Source organism: Cyanistes caeruleus, chromosome 2 (genome assembly GCF_971803275.1).
Source record: "Cyanistes caeruleus chromosome 2, bCyaCae1.hap1.1, whole genome shotgun sequence".
Classification (NCBI taxonomy): Eukaryota; Metazoa; Chordata; class Aves; order Passeriformes; family Paridae; genus Cyanistes; species Cyanistes caeruleus.
The window spans coordinates 30395178-30417003 of record NC_141702.1 but is presented as its reverse complement, the minus strand read 5'-3'; the positions used below and the strand labels follow the sequence as shown (position 1 = coordinate 30417003).

The 21826-nt window shown below is 38.1% G+C and overlaps 1 protein-coding gene across 3 annotated transcripts in view; it reads right to left on the bottom strand.

The window, feature by feature from the left end:
* Window positions 1–21826, bottom strand: part of KCNQ5 (potassium voltage-gated channel subfamily Q member 5) — a 282253-nt gene that overhangs the window by 80336 nt on the left and 180091 nt on the right. For all 3 annotated transcript variants that reach the window (XM_086876265.1, XM_086876266.1, XM_086876267.1), the window contains exon 2: window positions 6364–6454. In XM_086876265.1, the coding sequence (XP_086732391.1) occupies window positions 6364–6454 (91 nt within the window). The remainder of the gene's footprint in view (window positions 1–6363; window positions 6455–21826) is intronic.

Sequence of the window (21826 nt, the reverse complement as noted above, 5' to 3'; positions counted from 1 at the left end):
GAATTATAGCCTTATTAATCTGAAGCCTGCCATCCTATCACTGACATCTAATCCTCCCCATTTTCTGCCCCTAATCTCAAAATCCTCCTACACATTATGTGTTCTCCAGAGAATGTGGTCTCTTGAAAGGCTGGTTAAAGGCTCTTTTAATATATTTGCCACCTTTGAATATTAATTCTCTTTGTTTTAGGAAACAAAAGGAATCAGAAACTGATTGTTCTCAGTACCAGTATCTTCTCTACTGATTCACTGCATATAGCCATACAATGTCATCAACAAGATAAGCTAAGAAACAGCTCTTATATAGGAACTGAAAAACAACACAAATTAGTGTAATGTACCTATTTAGAAATTCAACACTGGCTTTTTCACTACAGGTTAGTCCTTGTAATATTAAAAATGTACTAGGCCACGAACTTGTTACATTTATCACTGCTTGTGGTTTCGCTATTTCCATTCATATTTCTTCACAGCACATTGCCAAGCATTTCTGTATACGTGCTCTGTTAATTCAGAGGAACGGAAAATAATTTTGTGGATGGCATTTCATCCAGCAGCCACTGACTTGTGGCAAGTCCAGTGATCCTAACATTCCATATTAATGCAGATTTTTTGTTAAACACAACTGATTGGTAGTTTTGCTCTGGCAGTGACAAAATCTCTCTTGCCTTCTACTGCATTTGCTGCTGAATGCTGTAGCACTTGAGGTAACGGTTCATAGTTATCCTATCTTCTTCAAGTGATTCAGTTATGAGATTATTTTTCTCCCTGACTGTAGATCACAATGCAATTTTAATCATCTTTAGTCATCAAACCCATTTAAGATTTCCCGGTAGAACCTAATATATTGCAATTTTAATTACAATAGAAAAATTATTTTGTTCCATGTGTGATGTTCAATCTTTTCTTTACAAAGGTAATTTCTGCTTAATGCAGAAGAATAAAAGAAAGGACAAAACATTGCTAACAATATAATCAATCTCATAACAATATCAATAATAGGCTTAGGCCAGGATTGAGACATCTTTATTCTCTGGTCTGTTGAAGCGTACTTATCACCCTCAGCATTGTTGACAATATATAGATACCTTCTATTGACAATATATAGATATCTCGAGAGTTTTATGTGCAGTGCCATGTTCTGTTAGGAAATAATTTTTATGGTTAATTTAATCTCTCTCTCATAGCTACAGTGTGTACTTGTTTGTTAGAGAGCTTTGCTGGTTGGTAGTGCCAACACTGCCTTCTGAGAGAAGAATTAATTTGAGGACAGCCATTGTTTATAATTCCATCATTTAATTTAGATTTTTGTTTTCTGTCAGACTTCCTTGTAATAACTTTTAATTTCATCGAAGTGCACCCAGCATTTACATTTCCAGTGGGAAGTCTGTTCTGTTTCTACACAAAGATTCACAAGCAGTTGTGATGAACTCTTGCCCAAATTTTTGTAACAACAGTCAGCTCTGACTTGGTCAAATCTGTATTCATAATAGGAGAGTATCAATTTAAACAGCAAAGATGTGAAAATATTCATTTTTGTATGGTATATATGGTATATATTTGAAAATATGGAATATTTTCAAAGCTAACAGTTTTTTATGACAGTTGAATTGTTTTTTGCTCATGCTATAATATTAGCATACATTAATCCAAACAAGACTGAAAACATGAAGGTTTTGACCATATCAACATGGTATTTCCCTCCCTTATTATATCTTCGATAACATTAATGTTGCATGTCTAATGTGATTTTTCAGAGATTTCTAGGAGGAATTTTGAAATTTCAAAGCTAAGATTTGATTTGGAAAATAAAACCCTACAAGTCAGTATTTTTTGAGAAATACTGATTTTGAGTTTTGACAAACTCACTGATTTTTAGCCCAGGGATAAATTAATCTCCTTTTCTCAGAAGAAGACTCAACAAAATTCCAGTGATACAGTCTATACCTTACTGTTGTTAGAGATGTATCTTTATTTGCAATCTTTCAAGATAATTTTTTCTTTTTATGCCTTGATAGCTGGTCCTATAGAGCCATCATTAAGTCCTTTGTCAGGTCTGGTGGTCTTTTATCAAAGCATGGCAAGGGGATTCAAGTGATGGTACAATCTAAACTGAAAAATGCTATTTTTTTTTTTTTTTTTTAAATTGAGCTATCCATCTCCCTTTTTAAATCCACTCTGGCTAGCTTTATAATGCTGTAGCAGATTTGTATGATTACATTTCTGTGGATGGACTTACTTCCTAGGGCAGAGACAAACCGCATATATGCTTGCCTGTTATGGGGCAGCTATACCCTATGTTTTTAAGCCACTGTGTATCCTCTTTCTTTTATATAACGATATTAGGATAAAAAAATCCTGGAAAGGTAAGAATTTCTAAATTCACAAACTCCTTTTGTGTTCATGTAAGTGACCACAGTACATGGAGAAACCAGCTTCATCCTGTGCATGCTGTCTGCTTTATATCTTTGGGAGCTATTTCTGCCTGAAGAATGTGTTCCTAGAGTACATTTTCAGGCCTTTATTCTACAAATCTGGGTACAGCTTTCTACATCAGCCATTTCCAGAGAAAACCACAAAACAGATTTGATAAAACCACTGCTGCAGAAATTCACTTGCGTTTTTCAATCTACCCTTCTTCATTAAAAATTAAAATTACAAAAAAAAAAAGAAAAAAAGAAAAAAAAGAAAATAGCTTTCTCACTTCAAATAAAAATGAAATTTTGTTTCCTATAACCTCAATCTGAGTTTTAAGCCAAAAGTTCTAAAATAATCAAATACACAAGTAATATTTTAAACCAGGTCAAATGAAGCACTTAAATTGATCCAAGACTTTTTTTTTTTTTACTTCTCAGTTTGTCAAAGCTTCCTGGGTCCACTCAAATTATTTTATTAATTTTCTTGCATTGACAGCAGACAAACAGAAGTGAACCAGAAATTCATGTAACTTTCAGCTTTGGCTGCAAATGAAGTTAAAATATAGAGTTTGGTCAAGAGAGTGAATGACCTCCAGTTCCAGATAATATTCCTCCTTGGCTATCTTCCCCAAAAGATTTGATTTTGCCTTCACAGCCTCAGTTTTACTCCCCTTGTGTTTATTATTTGATAAAGTGCTAGCAAATGTACTTGTAGATCAGCAATACACCAAAGATTATTTTCTTGCTGTGTTAGTTGGATTCTTAAACTGCTTGTGGTTATTTTGATGCTGAAGTAGATTTTTATTCTACTGGCTGTCTGGGATATATCACTGCTACAAGTTAAGTGCCAGAAATTGTGTGCACAGATGAGGCTAAAACATGATTATCTTTGTGTGTATAAGAGTTTTATCTGATGCTCTCCTCCTGGTTACTCTCATTATTTCTGGACACAAATCTAACCAAATTAATTACTGATGCAACAATCCAACTGTATGTAACATGCACTTATCTGCATCACTTTCATTTTGAGCATAAAATTCAAATAATAGAGGCGTTTCCCTTGACAGATTTCCTGATAAGGAGAAGATGCCTTGGAACACAGTAGTACTTGTGTGGATGCCAGAATTGAAGCTGGGTCCAGCACAACACAGCAGGACAGGTTTGCCTCAGCTCTGGTAGCAGAGCTCAGGCATTTCTGCAGCCCAGATGAGTCCATTAACCTCTGCTGAAGCTCAGAAGCCCTCAGCTATTACTGCTTTCCTAAACGATTTACTTTGAGCTATCACACCCTGCTGCATGTTTCTGAGAGAGTATTTGGGATGCAGTGATTATGAGATATGTTCTCTGCTCCCTTGTAAGGCGCAGCTCAGGCAGATAAATGGAATTGACTGATTGGAGAAGAATAATCTTCTCAGCTCCTCTGGCCTTTCTGAGAAGGAGGAAAAGGTTTGCTCAGCTCATCTACACTTCCCTCTTTAATCTCCCTGTGTAATTGTGAATAGCTGCAATATGTCAAAAGCCACAGGTGCCAGTGCATGCAGCAGCTCAGGTATTAAGTTGAAGGAACATTACATTAGCTTTTTAGCCAATTAACATGGCTGGAGGGAGACCATCTGGAATAAATCTGCAAAACAAACAGTTCACAGAAACCCAGCAGGCAGCTCTATGGATTGTTACATTTGTACGGTACTTCATTAGAAAATAAATATATATCTTCTATTTCAAGCACAAAGCACAAACAGTATTAAACCAGATCTGATAGTTAATACAGCTGTCTTACTAAATGACACATTTGGAAGATCTGTGTGAATCACTGCAAGGAAAAGGTTGCACAAGCTCTAGTGGCTGCAGTTAGGTGTCAGCACAGCCAAAACAACAGCTCCCGAGTTAATGTAGAAATGTATTTTCCTCTTGGTTCATGGCTGTAAAAGTCTGTTTTGATAACACTGTTAATATCAGCTAATGATTCAGTATGTAGAGAAGGAATAAACCATGCATCAGCAAACTGCAATAAAGCAGTCAGTTTAGCATGCTTCTGGAACTTCATACTTTGCTATGTTTATATTTTTCTCCATTAGAGACTCACAGCAGGAGATGCAAAATTCGTCATCACTAGGTTTATTCCTGCCAAAGTTTTGTTGAACACAGTAGGCTATAGTATAGAAATGCTGGATGAGGCTAGTATTGATGCTTCAAGGATCAACCATCCACACTCTTCTTCCTTAAGTCCTATTCCATGTTCAGAGGATGCCATGGTATGTACAGTCAGAACAGTTAAGATGGACAAAGCTCATTTTTGAAGCCTTAGTGGCAAAAAGTACCAAAGTTTCCCCCAGCAGACACTGAGCAGCTCTGCTCAGCTGATGGACACCTCTCCAAGGACTGGTGTACCAGCAGTCAGAGCTCAGCACACCTCTACCCAGTGCTGGGAGCAAGGCCAGGCTTTCACAGAGCTCCTGCTCACTGTGGCTCCTGTGAGACCCCTGGCACAGTACAGGGAACCAGCCAGCTGAGGAATCAGCAGTGGTAAGTGTACCAGCACAATCAACAAATACGTGGCTCTTGGGAAATGCATATTTTATGTCAGAACAAATGGCATTTCTGCAACCAATTTGCATAAGTATACAGGGAAACAGATTACGTGTCACAAAAGCACCTTTTATTGCAAATAGAGTATTTTTGGACTAATCAGATTTTCCCGTTTTCTATACCAAAAAATCTTAGCAATTAGGATACCAGTTACAATAATATAATTATCTGCAGAACATTAAAACAAACTTCCATTTACCAAGTTTTGTTCAGATTTGTAAATAATGGGTCTGGGTATGAGTGCAGGTTTAAATCTGATCTTTTTTACCTGGTTTAATGTCACCTTGTCTTTTCTTCAGAGAAAGCACTAATATGGCAAGGAAGAAAAAGGCAACATTTAGCATGGTTCTCCCTAATTAGCCCTGCTAAGAAACCATACAGTGGAGCAGAACACCACATACCTTCACCTAAGCCAGTTCTGGGTATTTAGTTCAGGTATTTGATGCAGTGGCCCCTTGTGCTGTAAAGACACAGCACACAACATAATTACGCTTATCAGCCTGCTCACGCCATAATTAATTAGGGATCCGTTCTGAAGACCAGAGCTTTTGGGTATACACAGCGACGACAATTAGAATGTTGGCATTTGTCAACAGTTACTTCACCTCAGGCACTACTTAACAAGCCACAGTCTGCTGAATACATGGAACTGAAATAACCATGGTAACTCTGGGTACACGGTGACGTTTTAATATTTGCTATTGCCTATCCTCAGGCCATCACTTGCAGAACTAAATGGCCCATCAAGAAGCAGATGAATAAAGTGGCGCCTGTACAATGCATGAAAAGTGTTAAGCACTTTTAGGGATTAAAGCCACTTTCATTTACCTCAGAAGGGAAAAAGGAGAGATAAACATAATACAAAAGCACACATTATGAAGAAATAATGAAACTACCACATCCTACTGCAGCAACTGCTAATAAATTGTCAGTATCTACCAATAGCTAGCCCAAATCCGTATCTAAGATACCAAAATTAATTCCTATTTTAAGTGTCTCTTACTACATACTGACTTTATAAAAGACAGCAGCAATATCAAAGGTCTTTCATGCTCAGTCACTGCCAAACTGCAGTAGAAAATCTATCAGTTATAAACCACAGCAGTTCTGAAGCAAAGAAGGGGATGCAGGACCATACTCTATTAGCACTGTCTTGCTATCTGGCCTGTTTTTAAATAAAAAAGATGGTGTAATCTTCTATCTCATAATTTTTTCATCATTCCAAGCAAAACTCTGATTTTTTTTTTTTTTTAAGTGTTCAGTCACTGTATTATATTACTTCTTCCATGGGAAGAGAGATTATTAGAATGTATACAAAAGTATATGTAAAACTCTTGTATTTAGAATTTTCACTTACCAAAATGAAGAGACAACCAGAGGCAAGTTTTGTGTGTTCAGGAATAGTAGAAAACACGGACAAAATCAAGCAACCAAACACAAGGAGAAAACTGAAAAAGAAAGAATATTAATAATTGTTAATATTTTACAGTACCCTGATCCAGTATCTATATTGTTTGTACTTCACCAACATTAATGTAAGACTGTCTCTGTACAGTCTTCATTAGTAGAGAGGAATACAGCTACCACTTAACTTAGTTCATTAAAGACATTAGGATAATAACCTGTTATTAAATCTCTATGTTTCTGAGCAGCACTGCTAGAATTCAGAGAAATAAGATTTTCTTGGGAAAATGACCCGGTGTACATAGACTTTACTTTTTGTATCACAATCCTGTACCTTTATGCAGTCCAGATAATCTAAGTGTTTTTAAAGTAAGATGTCCAGTAGGAGGTTTGCTTCCCAGGTCTGAAAAATCATTTCACCTACAACTGGCCACAAATACCTGCTGCATAAGCTTACTGAAGAGCTAAGTTATATATTGCACCTATCTATCCATCCGAAACAACCTCCTTCTGAGCAACAGCCTTTGTGTACAAAGTACCTGAAGTGAGAGGTAGAGCTATGGCATCACTGTCCTCAATGAACAGGCTCCATTCTAGGAACAAATTTAGTATCACACAATCCACTGAAGAAGTGGAAATAATTACACAAGCCGGGCAGTTATAATCAGGAAAACTTGAGCACAATTTTGAGTTGACATGAGTTTAGCCTGTATGTTTCATGATTCTGATGAACACACACAGGCAAAAAAAGCAAAAAGTTTGGATCTTCCTCTTCCTTGTGAGGAAGATCCAAACAAATGGTATCACTGCAGAAATTCTTGCACATGCCATGTCCAACCCTTAGCAGTCACAGCACATGTGTTTGTGGACACGAGCTGGCAGAACTGGTATTGCTGTGACACATAAACTGTTGGTGGTAAGGATCATCCTTTCCTCTTGCACTGCTTCACCAACAATACCACCGTGCTAGTGAAGCCATCTACAAACTGGATCAGAAAAGAGGTTCATTTTATCCAGAGTATCATGAACTGACTAATCAGCACCCAGTAACAATTGATTCTACCAATGTTTTGCTAAATTCCTTCTTGAAACACTTGTCACTCATGCTGCACAATGAGTCAAGCAACAAAAAACAGGTCTTTGACTATTGTCTGAATTGCTGGCACTCATTAGCTGATGTTCTAACCCAAATGAATAGGTATTGTAATTAATGAAGATACATATCCCTCCCTGCCCTTATCTTGACCCATGAGCCTTTCATTATATTTTCTCTCCTCCATCCAGCTGAGGAAGGGGAATGATAGGGAGGCTTTGGTGGGTACACTGACAGGGTCAATGCACCACACACTGTGAAACCCCTGTCCCCAAAGATTGCAGAACTTGGCTGAAAAAGACCATGGTCTGATTTTGAAGTGAGCTCTGCTTTGAGAAGGAAGTTGGACTGGAAGACTCACAGAGGCTTTTTTCAACCTATATACTTCTGTGTTTCTGACTACTGGATATAACAATATATTATTGCATTTGCATACACTTGTGCTTCAGGAGCTATGATTACTTTTTCCCACAGAACATATGGACTTTTCATAATGATGCAATATAGGAGTGCTATAATATATTCAATACATTACATACAAATATAAGTCTAGTCTTCGGAATTTCTAGTAGAAAATCTTTATCTGCAATACAATATGACTTTGGAAGCACATTTTGTAGCTTATTACTTAACTGCTGGGGAGAAGTTCTACTCTGAAAATCAAATATGGTAGAAGTTTGTGTATAAGGACTCTAAATAAATCAGTATCCAGGAAGATAAAGTGGACGTTTGGCATACACCATTGGCAAGTCTTATCTTCTAGACTAGAGAAAGGTGAAGATCAATGCATGCTACAAGATTTAATAAAAGCTCAAGACTCATGCAAAAACTCAGGCACAAGTACAGGCTGGGCAGAGGATGGATCAAAAGTAGCCCTGAGGAGAAAGACTTGGGGGTGTTTCTGGACAAAAAGTTCAACATGACTTGACCTTTTGGGACATCACCTAGAGGAGAGCCACTAAACTGACCACAGTGCTGGACCAGTTCCCTTGAAGACAGGCTGAGAGAATCAAGGTTGTTCAGCATCCTCAGAAGTGAAGGCTCCAGGAAGACCTTAGTGCAGCCTTCCATCACCTAAATGGGGCCTACAGGAGAGCTGGGGACGGGCTTCTCACAAGGGCATGTAGTAGTAAGGACAAGGGACAAGGCCTTAAGCTGAAGGACGTAAGATTTAGGTTAGATATTAGAATGAAGTTCTTTACTGTGTGGGTGCACTGGAACAGGTTACCCAGAGAACTTGTGGATGCCCCATTCCTAGAGGTGTTAAAGGTTAGGTTGGATGAGCATCCTGGTCTAGTGGAAGGTTCTCTGCCCATGGCAGTGGGGTTGGAACTGGATGATCTTAACATCCCTTCCAACTCCAAACCATTCTGTGATTCTATTTTTCTGTGATTCTATTTTTCTATGATTCTGTGACTCTGTGATAAGTGACAAAAATCCATCTTGTGAACAATTTTTCTCCCCTTCACTTTATAAAAAAGGAAAAATCTCATAGAACATTACTGGTAGTTTCAGCTGCTACAGCCTTCAGATGCAACCCCCCTATAATTACATCCTACTGACATAGGCATAAATGTGGTTTCTTCTCATTAAGGCTTGCATGGAGGGCAAAATAAAATTAAGAAGTGACTAAGAATTTACAGTAAAAAAACGTAATTTCCTTTTGCTGAATTTTTTAGACCTGAATCAATTAAAATGACATTTGCTTACTTCCTTCATGTTTAGGTATTAAAAATTGCTCTTTGATTTTGTTCCTGTAATACTAACTAAATTGGAGGCCCAGTTGTACTGGGTCTTATCCAATAACACAATACTAGTTTTCACTTGGGAGAGATTTCTTTTAGCACAATTATGGAAAACAGACACAGCAGGAAAAAATAAAATTTCTTGTTCCCATATCACAGTTGGAGACCATGCCACAGTAAAGGTAAGGGACTTGCCTAAGGCTACACAGAAAATCTTTACATGTGGAATAAACCTGAATCTTTTAAGTCACAGCCCAGTCCTACACAAAACCATCCTCCATTCACCCACCACTTGCTTTGCCATAGTCTGTCAGAAGTATGATTTAGAATATCGCCGTGGGCAAGGTGTTTATTCACAATAGATGGGAAAAGTGAGTCAGGAGAGGGAATGAGTACAGTTAAGCAGTGTATTAATCAAAATAAAAGCAAATATTCAGGAAAGCCAGGTGCAGCATGGCTTAGCACCTGGTTGACATAGTTCTGCAGTTTATCCATGAAAAGCAGAAACAATTGTCACAGAAATATGTAAAAACAGTATTGGAAAGAAATTTTTCCAAACTTCTATAACTCTTGCTCTCAGTTTTTCTAGAAACTCAAAAGGGCATGGAGCATCATTATAAATTATTATTATTATTATTATTATTATTATTATTATTATTATTACTACTATTTAAGAACAAAAGAAAAATTTTGACATTTATCCACCCACACATTCAAATATTGTCCCTCTGCCCCTCATTCCTCTCTGCAACACAAAACACTTATTTCAGTGCCACTCAGCACATTATGTCTATAATTAAACTCTAAGCCCTTCTGTGGAGGGGAGAAACCCAGTCCTACTAGCCTGGCAAAACTAAAAGCATACATTTAGGTGCTGTAAAACACAACACAACAGCAATAAAAGCGGAATATTTTCAGTAGTTTATGTATCAGTGAAGTGCTTTCCTTCGAAGTAAACTACTAGTGAGGCGTCACAAGTTATCTTTTTAGTGCAATCTGTTTACTCAGGCCATGCAACGAAAGCACCTCTCCTTTTTCCCAGCTGGAACTGAAGGCATGAAGAATGCAGCAATAACTTTCACCTGGCTGAATGTTAAATGAGGATCTGCCCAACAAAATAAATCCCTAAGGTTCAAACATCACAGTGGTCAAAGTTTATCAGAAATTGTTCTTTCCTATTGTGAATTATTTCTCCAGTGACAGATGAAGTGTAGACGATTGCATTAAGCCCTGGATAGTAATTTGATAACCCTCAATAGAAGAAAAAGTATATTCCCATGCCATCATTTGAACGGTGTGCTACGATACATGCTGTACAAGAGCATGCTGCTGTAGGTAGAGAGTAGTAAAAAGCAAAACATAGAGCAATTATATTTGGCCTCTAGTGATTCGATCTGGATCATATAATTGTTCAGGCTGAAAAAAACAGATGGTTTTTCCTCATGCATTCACTATCAGACAGTAAAACATATGCCTTAGGCAGCAACTTCCCATAAAATTATTCAAGTACTGCCATAGCCTTGTATTTTATGAAAAGCAGCAACTTCCATTTTGTTTCAGCAGTAATCAGTTTTGTTGCAGATCCTTTCATCTTATTCCCTGCTCCTGAAAGCATATACTAATTGGAGAAAAGCCAGTTTATGAAAGATAATATAACTCAGAAGCTTTGATATTTAATCAATCTACCTCTCATAAACTTTTCTAATTGGTTAATTAGGACCTACCAATTCTCCATTTATATAATTTTCAGTAGAATTTTACTACTGCTTGATTTAAGAGCTGTTCATATGGAAGAGGATGTTTAGCTTAAAGCAATTGTTAAATTATTCAAGGAATATCATAAAGACAAAACATACACCCTGGGAAGATCTTTAAGAGCTATTTTGCTACATGACTTACTGCTAGAATTAAAATAATTGAAAGTTAAACATCTGCAAACTTTTGTGGCCTCTTCTGTAAATAATAAAAATATATCACCGTTTAAGCGGCATAAATAAGTGATTAGACCACCAGAGTTATTTTCCAATATTATTTGAGGTCTGATTTAATCCTAATACAGGTAAGGGCATTCAGGATTATGACCAAAAATGTTTGCAAGCCACTGGTAGTGCCATTATCTTGGATTTTGTATGGAAGGTAGAAAATGTTTGAAAGCTTTTGCCTACTCTAACTAAAACCAAAAAGTAGCTCTTACTTTCCTCCCTGACATAATAATGAAGTTTCTTGCAAATTTAGAGGAAGTTGTTTGCACTCATGAGGTCTGAGCCTACAAAGAAGCTATTTGAGCCCCTCCATAAGTAATTATTTCCACAGCCAGGGGCAGTGACCATGCTTTCTTGACAGTGATCAGGATCTTGCTGAGTTGAGTACCCAAGTGCTGCCTTTACATGATTTTTTAATCCTGGAATGCATAAAATCCGTGTGAGGCATTAGATAAGTAAATGTGCTGAAGATTATACTGGACGGATAGCACCAATAGAGACATCACAGGTTTAGATAAATGGGTAAAATACCCAGAGGAAACCCTATTAAAAAAAAAGAAAGGAAAGACAGTCTATAATAGGACTATTAGACTTTCATGGGGACTATTAATTTTGGTGAACAATTCTCACAAAAAGCAAAAGGACAGATCTGCCTTGGCTAGATGTTATCAGCACTCTCATCCCTCGTGATGCATGAAAGGGAGAATTTACAGATTCGGTATCTCATGCTGGGGAAGACAGAAGAAAAAAACATCATCTCCTGGACCAGGAGTTACTTTTATACATGCACACAATTTTCAAGGCCCCAGGTTCCCACAGAGGAGGAATTATGCATATTGTTCATCTAAGAGCTGGCGTACCACCTTCCATCCCAGAGCAGACGTGAATGCTCAGGGCAGGAAGGCAGCACAGACCTGACAGCCCCCTCAGCCTCTGGGCACTTCCTGGTGCCTCTGAGCAGACAGCTATCCTGATGGCTGGGAATTCCTTCTCTGATAGGATATGGGAAGGGAAACGCTGAAGCATTTTCTTCAGGAAGAACTGAAAATGAAAACATCATCTAATGCAGGCGTGAGGTGGACATTTACACAGGTCCTGCGGTATCTCCCTTAAAAAGCAATCTTTTCAACATTCCTATAAAACAGATAATGCACTGCTGACATGGTGGAAAAGAATACAGTTTAACAGTTTTGATAACGCAAGCCATGTGGATTAAATTTTCCATCATTTATAGTTTCAGTGTGACTTGTTTATGCAAGAAAATGAGATATGACAAAGGTTATTACAATTTGTTAAGCATGTTTGACAAAAGCTGCATGGAAAATAAGCACTCTTCCATAGAAAAAGCTCATAAATTTCTTCTGTAGACTTCCTTTAGAATGACTTGCACTTCAGCCTTTTCTTCAAATGGAAGAGTGTAGCATGTTGAGGGCTTGATACTGCACCGCCTTCTACTCAGAAATAATGCAACCTTGGCCATGGAGAGGTAGAGTATGAAGACCTCACAGTCTTAGAATGGGAAAATAAACTTGATAGGAAACTTAGTAAATAATCTTTGAGAAAAAATGTATTGCAGCAAGCCTGTCTTTTTATGTATTCTTTCTTTGGGTTAATTGCTACCTTTTTCAGAAATACAGAAATTTGAACGGAATTTCATGTCTGACTGTTCTAAACTGATCTTAAACTGATCATACTACTGAAACAACTTATTTAGAAAGGTTTTGTTGGGCTGTGATGGATAAATTCTGTTTTAAAAATATTTTTCATTCCACTGTGGGATATTTACTCTTGCTAAAAATTAGGACAGTTTATCAAAAATGAAACAGTTTACATTTCCATAGTGAAAATAAAAGTGCTGTCAACCGAAATTGATCTTTTCTGTCATATTTTTAAGGAATTGTTTTAGCAGAATCTACTAAGTGATAGTTTTAGGCTTCTATTGACAAGGCAATGAAGAGGCTACAACAGGAGATGATACCAAGACAAAGCAAATCAAATAGCTCAGGCACCTATGGGGCACAAATATAAGTATCATTAAATGCACATTTGATAACCCATTCCATCACAGACAAAAAAACCCCACATCAAGGTAAGTTTCTCCATGGTTCTAAAAAAGGAGGCATTGTACTTCCTTGAGCAAGCACATTTGCACAAAACAAAACAAAACAAAACAAAACAAAACAAAACAAAACAAAACAAGAAATGCTTTTTTCTTAATGCTCAGAGATACTTGTGACCTAGATATTTTCTATTTTCACTTACTTCAACAGGAGATAAGAGAAAAATAAGAATAAAGCACGTGCTCCTCCAGATTTTAACCATTTTAATGATTGGGAAGAATTATACTGATTTGCCTCAAACCTGTAGAAAATGACAAAATGCTCCTTTTATCATTCTCAAGCTTTTTGTAGACCAAAATTTTCAAATCTGAATGTTTAATTTAGTAAATAAAATTTGTATTTAGACAACTCTGTAGGTTTGTTCTTTTGCATCAAAAAGTTCCAACACCCAGTGACAAGTCTGGTAGCTTACATAGCAACCTTTGCTTGACCATAGATACTTCACAAGAAAACTAATTTAAAATATGTATAAAAACTATGCTGTCTTTAACACTGAACACAGGTTGCAGAATTTATATAATCTTTTAGAACATATACAAAATTAAGATAAAAACTTTTTTATAATGAAATAGAGAAAATTTAAAGAATTACAATATGAAGCTGGAGAAGCGAAGACCACTATATAACCTTTTTTTAAAAAAAATTTCTATTTCAGTCTATTCTTCTCTAACTATTATTACAGCCTAGGGCAAAAGGAAGTACTCAAATAACCTTTTTCTGTAAAAGTGTTTGCATACTGTACTTAGATGTCTTGCTAATGAGAAAAATAATTCTTAATATTAGAACTGTATAGATGTGAAAGGAAGAAATGTGTTCTGTAATCACCAGTATAATCCACTATAAAATCAGCATTTTGGGTCTTTGGGATTTAAGGTAAAAATATTGCCACTACCACATGTTTGGTTGCTTTTTTTTTTTTTTTTTTAAGTAACAAAGCAAATGTAAAAGAACAGAGAGATTGTTGGGCTTCTGGGTACTTTTTATGGCACAAGAGTTGTCTGTTTGCTTGGTGCTCAGAGTGCAGCTCTGGCTCTGGCAAAGCCAAGGTGTGATTTACTGCAGCAGGGCCAGACATCGTGGCCTAATTGACCATCAGTGGCCAATGGCAACACTGGCTTTGGCAGCTAAAACTAAGAAGAAAACATGCTGTGTTGGGTGAAAAACAGCTCGCCTACTTATCCTCTGGAGTTAATCCCTGTCCTGGGGTGACTTTATGATACTGGTATCCCCAATCGTCTGGTTTATGTTATATATTAAGTTCTGCACTTTTAAGACTGGCTTTGAGAGCAAGAGAGGGGGAAGAAGAAGCGCGCAGTGTGTTAAGGAAAACATCACTCCCACACACCCCGCTCCGGGACTGTGGTGTCTGCAGCACGGACAGACAGCGGGACAGAGCTTTTAGTTAGTTTTAGCTAGCTGAGGCAGAGGAGTTCCCTGGACCTTTGTTTTTTTCCAATTTTCTTGGATCTGTGCAAGCCTGCTCTGGACTGAACACCCAGCCAAACCCCAGGAGCTCAGGCCTGTGGCCCACCGGGGCCTGGGCCTCGGCACTTTCCAGTGCCGGAGGGACTGATAAGAACCTGAGCGAGCCGAGCTGCACCACATGAAAAAAGACTTTTCTTCCTAGACTTACCATCCCATCGAACAGAGAGGTTTTATTATTTAATATTACTCAATTTCTGTTAAATAAACAGCTTTTTCCACTTCTCTCCACGGAATTTTTTTCCTTTTCCCGGACCCGTTGGTGGGGAGGGGCATTTCCCTGTGGAGATCCCCATTTGGAGTTTTCCTTCCTGATTTGCCCTAAACTAGGACAATCCCACACTCTGTGATCCGCTGGATCCCTGAGTGCTGCGGCAGGGAATGACATCCCAATGGCTGCTGATGGCCCGCACCATTACATGCTGAGGATGGCTGTTAGAATCATTTTGGCCTCGGTAAAACACCACTTTCCTAGACAGTTCCTGGGTATGGTCTGGGAGTTACCATGTATCTGGCTGAAATTTTCCTCTGTACTTGCCTGTATCCGTCTTTTACTATGGATAGGTACTTCTGGATGTCAAGTTATTGTGTTGAATAAACACCATCATAAAAGCCTATTTAGCAAATGAGCTGTAATTTACATCCTAAGGACATATCACAGCACAAGCCTGCCAGAGTTCTAGAAGCATTTGGACAACGCTCTCAGGCACATAGTCTGATTCTTGGGGCTGTCCTGTGCAGGGCCAAGAGCTGGGCTTTGATGACCCCTGTGGGTACCTCCCAACTCAGAATATTCTTTGATTCTGTGATTTCAGTACTGTTTTACATCTTAATCAAAGGTAAAGATGGGGACAAAATCGATTGAATTTTAATTTAATCATTTAATTGGAATATTTAGTCATTCAAATTCAGGTGCCTGTTTGACATATTTTAATAAAAACTTGGGATTAAGACAATTAGCCCAACTTGATTATGAGATGTTGATACTGTGGGAGGCACTCAAGGCAGCTGTGCATTTTCACCTAAAATACTTCATCCTATTGAAGAGCTGGGGAACAAGAATCAGTTTCCTCATTTCTCTTATTTTTCTCCAGTAGTATATTATATACTGGATTTTGCTTTTGTTTTACATTTGTTTTTCCTTGATATATAGTCACCAACATTGACAATTAGGGAGTTTTTCAGGGGAAAGGACACTCAAATCCATTCATACAGAGATACTGTACAGTAGCACATGAGCAAATGTTGTTTCTTTTAACCACATCTCTCAAGAAGGCATCTTAGCAACCCTTGTCTACTTCTACAAATTTTTTATCCTTGCAGAAATGTGAACAAAAAAGTACTCACAGTGGACAAAGAAGTACCCACAAATTCTCCAATAATAGCTTTCCAGGCTATGAAAGTAACATGATTGTTCTGGCAGGAATGCTTAAGTCCATGATATAGATGAAGAATCTATAGGATACTTTGCTTTGTATGGAGATTCCAATTTATTTGCTGTCATTAAATGTGGTTATCTCACATGTTAACCAGAATAATAGATAAAAAGATTTTAAAAAAAGATTTATTTTTAAATTAAAAAAAAAATTAAGTGGAAACATCAGAGCTTTGAGATGTATTGTACCACATCATTGGTTGGCTGTGGGAGGAATGGTACAAAGTGAAAAAAAATCAAACATACTAATTAATCAGATCACTTTATGATTATTCAGTTCTGCAAGCTGATTAAGACAGGAATGATTTCTCATATTTGATACACTGAAACACAGAAGAATGTTTTTGAGCACTCCACTGTGGAGTGTTAAAAAGGAGAATGAAGAGGCAAGAGCAAGTCTGTCCTGAAAAAAACCCATTTATTCATGATGGAATAAAAAAAAAGTAGTAAGCATAACAGTATTTACAAGTCCAGGCTACCTTACTGCCCCAGTGTCCCTCACAACTACAACAGAAATCTAAGCAGCCACAAATGTCAGGGTTCATTAAACTTGGCAGAAAAATGCTGTAATGTTATCAAGAATTAGCATTTTAAAAATTTCTTTAATGTACCAAGATCTAGGTCTTCTTTCTCTAACTTTATTTACTCCTAATAACGAATAGCTGGGTTTCGGTTTTTGTTGAAACCCTACAGATGACTTCAGTGGAAGCATGGCTTGTGTTGGGAATTATGATCTAACTCATAAATATCACCGTAGCAGAGAAGATGCTGTTAATTTCCTATAATTTTCTCCCAGTAGTAAACAAGGATATAAATGGAACACAGAATATTTTTCTAACATAATGCACTGTTAGTATTAAACTTACTTCTAAGAATCAATCATGGTGCTTTAGCTCAAAAGTGTTCAGTTTTATACCACACCATTAGTCTTGTCATCCATAATCTAAATAAATCCTGCACTTTCTGGAATCTGAAGTGCCCTTTCTTGTTGTTACGCAGCAGTACTAACAGACCAGAACCTGACTGCAGAAGCATGTGAGATTGCAAGAGAAGAATCCCATCTTGAAAGGTTCAAATGACAATTAAAATTTCCTGGGTTTAACTTACAGCAACACTTTTCTCCTCTCTATGCTCATCCATACAATATTGACAGGAAAGCTGCACAAAGTCTCAAAGCTGAGGGTGCACTGGGGTATCCACCTACTTCCTCATATGCCTAAGTTTCTTTGTGTTTAAAAGCAAAGAGAAGAAATACACTTTGTCAAGCACTAGGTCTTGCTGGAGAGGGTACAACAAACAGCTCATGGCTGTGTATCACACACTACTTTCAGAACAGAAAACTTCTTGCGGTGCTGTTTATGTCTTGAGACCTAAAGCAAGATGTAACACTTCCTTTTCGCAATAAGCCTTTATTCTGTCCAAGTCTCTATAGTCAAAGCCCAATGATGTGATTAATTTCCTCTATTTTTCAGGGTCTTTTATGTCATAATCACTCCAACTGGAAGGAGTGCTACATAATTTCTTCTGTGCACCACACAAGACATTCAGAGGTCCCTACCAGGAGGGCTGCAGAGCATACCAGCAGTGACTGCAGGGTGGAAGGGCAGTGCTGGTGTGCCCACAGCAGGGCCTGCCTCTGCTGGGCTGTCTGTCCAGCTGCTGCTCACACGTCTGGCTTCCATGTGCCAAAGCTCTGCTTCTGCACTGCTTCGGCAACAGTAATGTTTCTGTTTCAATAACGAGTTATTTTATTAAATGCTGAGTTGCAAAGGTTCTGGAACAACTGTTGCGCTTATGCAGAATGTTAAATACACAGAGATCACTTATTTTCCGTATGGGGAAAAACTTGCCCTTTGATCTTAAACACATTAAAGCTGCTGCTTGCCTGTTTGAAACAACACATGAGGGTGCTTTTACTTTCCAACGTTTTATCTTACAGTGGCTTTCACTCTTTGCCAAAATTGTTCTGCACAGAAATTTGTGTGAAACAAGTTTGCATTTATCAGACATATTGCAGGCACAGAGATGGTCTTAAGTGAATTTTATTTCAGCAGATCAATTTCCTTTCACACAGGATGATCCTGTAAGCACTTAATGAAGTTTTTAAGGCCAGGCTGGATGGGGCTTTGAGTAATCTGATCTAGTTGCAGGTGTCCCAGCCTGCAGCAGATGCGTTGGACACAATGATCTTTAAAGGTCAGTTCCAGCCCAAACCATTCTATGATTCTATGATTCTGTGATTCCATGTGCATAGTTTCATCACAGATGATTGCAATGTACATGCTGAACACTGCATACTCCCAAGGCTGGAGAAGAAGCCCTGGAGATCCCTTTGTAAACCACAGAGTTGAAGTCAGTTTCTTGGAGCTTCAACATACAAAGTATAAGCCTTCAGTAGTTGTATGGACTGTACTAGTAAACAGGATTGTAATTCCCAGAACAGGCTGACATGCATCTCTGCTAGAAGGAGAAAAACACTTCTATCAGTACAAGGAGGTCCAGTTGGTTGGTATATTTCTGCTAAGAACGACTCCTGGTTCTTTGAGAGCCAAAGCAACATCTTTCCCAACTCAGAGTAATACTCTCTCCAGTGTACTCAGTCCAGACAACTCCATCATAAGACACAGTGGTGCTGTTTTCCTGCATTAACAATGTGAAGCTGAGATACACGATAATTTTGCCTCCTACAGTTCATAAATGTTCACATTAAAAATCAGTACAGGGTAGACAATGAAGAGCTTTTGCAAATTATGAGCCTCTGAGAGTCTAAATTTTTAACTGTCTTTAAAATATTAACTCAAGTGCATAGAATTTTGTTAGAGTTGAGAATTGGTCCTTCCTAGGATAGGAGTGATTAAAGCTATGTATGGTGCCCAGACAGAGCACTTCCAGCACAGCCAGGAATCGTTCTTCATTGAGATACACCAGCTGACTGCACCTCCTTGTAGTGAGAGCACGGCTTTTCTCCTTCCAACAGAGACACATGTCTGCCTGTCCCCTGATGCCTCAGGAAGCCTGACAAGTGGAAGAGTGGATTCAGGGTGAGCCAAAAACATTTTATATATTTATGTGTAAAAAACGTGTTCTGCTCTTTTCATATATTCTGTGAGCCATTATGAACATTTATTTACGTAGCTTTACAGAATGAATGTTGAACAGGACTGGGTATCTTGATTTAAGTGAAAAATCAAGTAGCAGTATCCATCCATTCATATGAGAGCACACAGATAAAAAAGTAACCCAATCAACCAATATATCAAGGCAACAGAAGATCATTTAGTCAAAACTTCCTATAAAACTGTATGAAATAAAATGTGATGACAAATAAATAATCAAGAATCTGTCTGTTAGAATCGACATATTAATCTCTAATGAAACTCAAGTTACACTGGCTTCTTTTACAAAGGAAGTTTGTAAAAGTCACAATCCTATGTTGGCTGGAAGGGACCTCCAGCAGCTACCTTGTCTAGTCCCTGCAGAAAGCAAGTTCAATTACATCAGCTTGCTCAAGGTCGTGTCCAGTCAAGCGGTGAGTGTCTGCAGGCAAGGAGGCTGTGACCTCTCTGGACAGCCTGGTACAACACCTGACTGACTGCACAGTTACATTTTTTTTCTTAACATGTAGTTTCAATTCTTACATAAAAACTCTGAGCATCACATTACTCCTCAAAGTCTAATCATCAAACAACTTTGTTATTTTATTTTTCCCAGGTCACTAGACTCAATCTGCATTGAGTGGATGCATCACTCAATCTACTATGTTAAGAACAAGTTGTCCTCATGAGTTGGGATGATGGGATAGTTTGCATTCTCATCCTTCTGGTGCTATTCTCATAGATATTCCTCCTTACCCCAATAACCTCATTGAATTCGTTTCTTCTAGTTGTAAACCTAACATTAATCACAGAATCGTAGAATCATAGAATCACAGAATGGCACCTTGAAGAGAATCTAGTCTCAATATCAAGGCCTCTGAACTCAAAATAACTTCACAGTTCTTTGTAGTATTCTCATTACCTGCATTTCTATTCTTACCACTTTCTTTCCTGTTATTTTGCTGGTTATTTTTCCTGCAACCCAGGCAAGAACAAAGCTAAACCACTATTTTTACTATAATGATAAATAGGGGTTTAATTTGCTATAAATTGACTTACTTGTTCATATTCCTTTTATCCTGTCAGAGATTTATTTTATCTTACTGAAAAGTCAAGAAATATCACAAAGCCTGTGCCAATGAAGTAAAAAAGGGTGCCTGATAATGATATATTTATTATATAAATCATTATTTCTTTACCAGTACTGAAGGGTTTTCCAGCAATTAGCTGGTATCTTCAGACACAGAAGCCCTGAGTAGCTGTTTTGAGCTGCCATGCTTAGGAGTACTCTTTTGCCTGTGGAGCACTTTTGAGGCTCAATGCGGTGATTAAATGCCCAGACACAGGTTCAGATGTCCAGCAGTGCAGCACTTTCATTTGGAAATGTATTTATCATCTCTTTAGCAGGTATGTGATGTCTTTTCACAGTGTGTTTCCTCTAGCTGTGGCCACAGTAGGTCACATGCTACACCTGCCCCCCTAATCAGCTTTTTAGTTTAGGGGAAGAATGAGGATTTGTAATGAGAGACCTGCAGGATCTGTTTGAAGACAAAAAGGCTACTTCAGCCAGCTGTAATGCAAGCACAACCAGGGTGGCTGGAAGGATTTTGCACAAATGTAGACCATCAGAGAGAATTACTTTTAAAAAATGAATATTCACATAATTCTTGGAGCTTATGACTGGGTATGAACAGGAGTTCACTTAGCCAGGCTTCTGAAGAGTACTAGCGACTGCAGCACTTCACAAGACTGAACTTTTCCATGTCTTTGTGACATGGGAAGAGCACAGCCCCTCCACACGGCCCTGCACCTGCAGGCACCATATGGAAAGGGCTATGCAGGCAGACCTTGGCCTGACTGCAGAAAAAGTGAAAATACCTACTGAGACCCTGACAATTTGATCTGCTGGAAGATTTTTTTCCTTAACTCTAGATTTGATCTCTAGCACTTAACAAGAAATAAAATGCAGCTTTTTGCTTCAGAGGAAAGAGAGAGAGGAACCAAAAGTCTTTTATTTTTCTTCACAGACAAAAAGAAAAACTCCACACCCTCCCACTTAGTTGCTTTTGCCAGTTGCCTCAGGAAGTCTGTGGCTGGCTGAATGTAGATCAGGTAACGGCTAAATGAAGCACTTGAAAGTTTCTCTAAATAATTTGATTTTTCCAGAACTTAAAAAAGAAAAGTCAACCTGGTAATTTGAGTCCATATGAGTCTGCTTTTTCATGGAATAAAGTTTTCTGTGAAGTTCTTTGCCATTTCACTGTCTGGACAACCACAGACCAAAGCCCGTGCAGCCCTTGCAGCAGTGACTGGAAGCAGATATGAAAGGAAGACTGTGGAGGAGCCAAGCTGGTTTTTTACCAGCAGGCTGTGGCTCAGGGGCTTCCTGAACCTCAGACTGTGGATCTGAACAAACTCTGCTGCTATCAGGCTGTCTAATCTCAGTTTTGGAAACCACGTACTT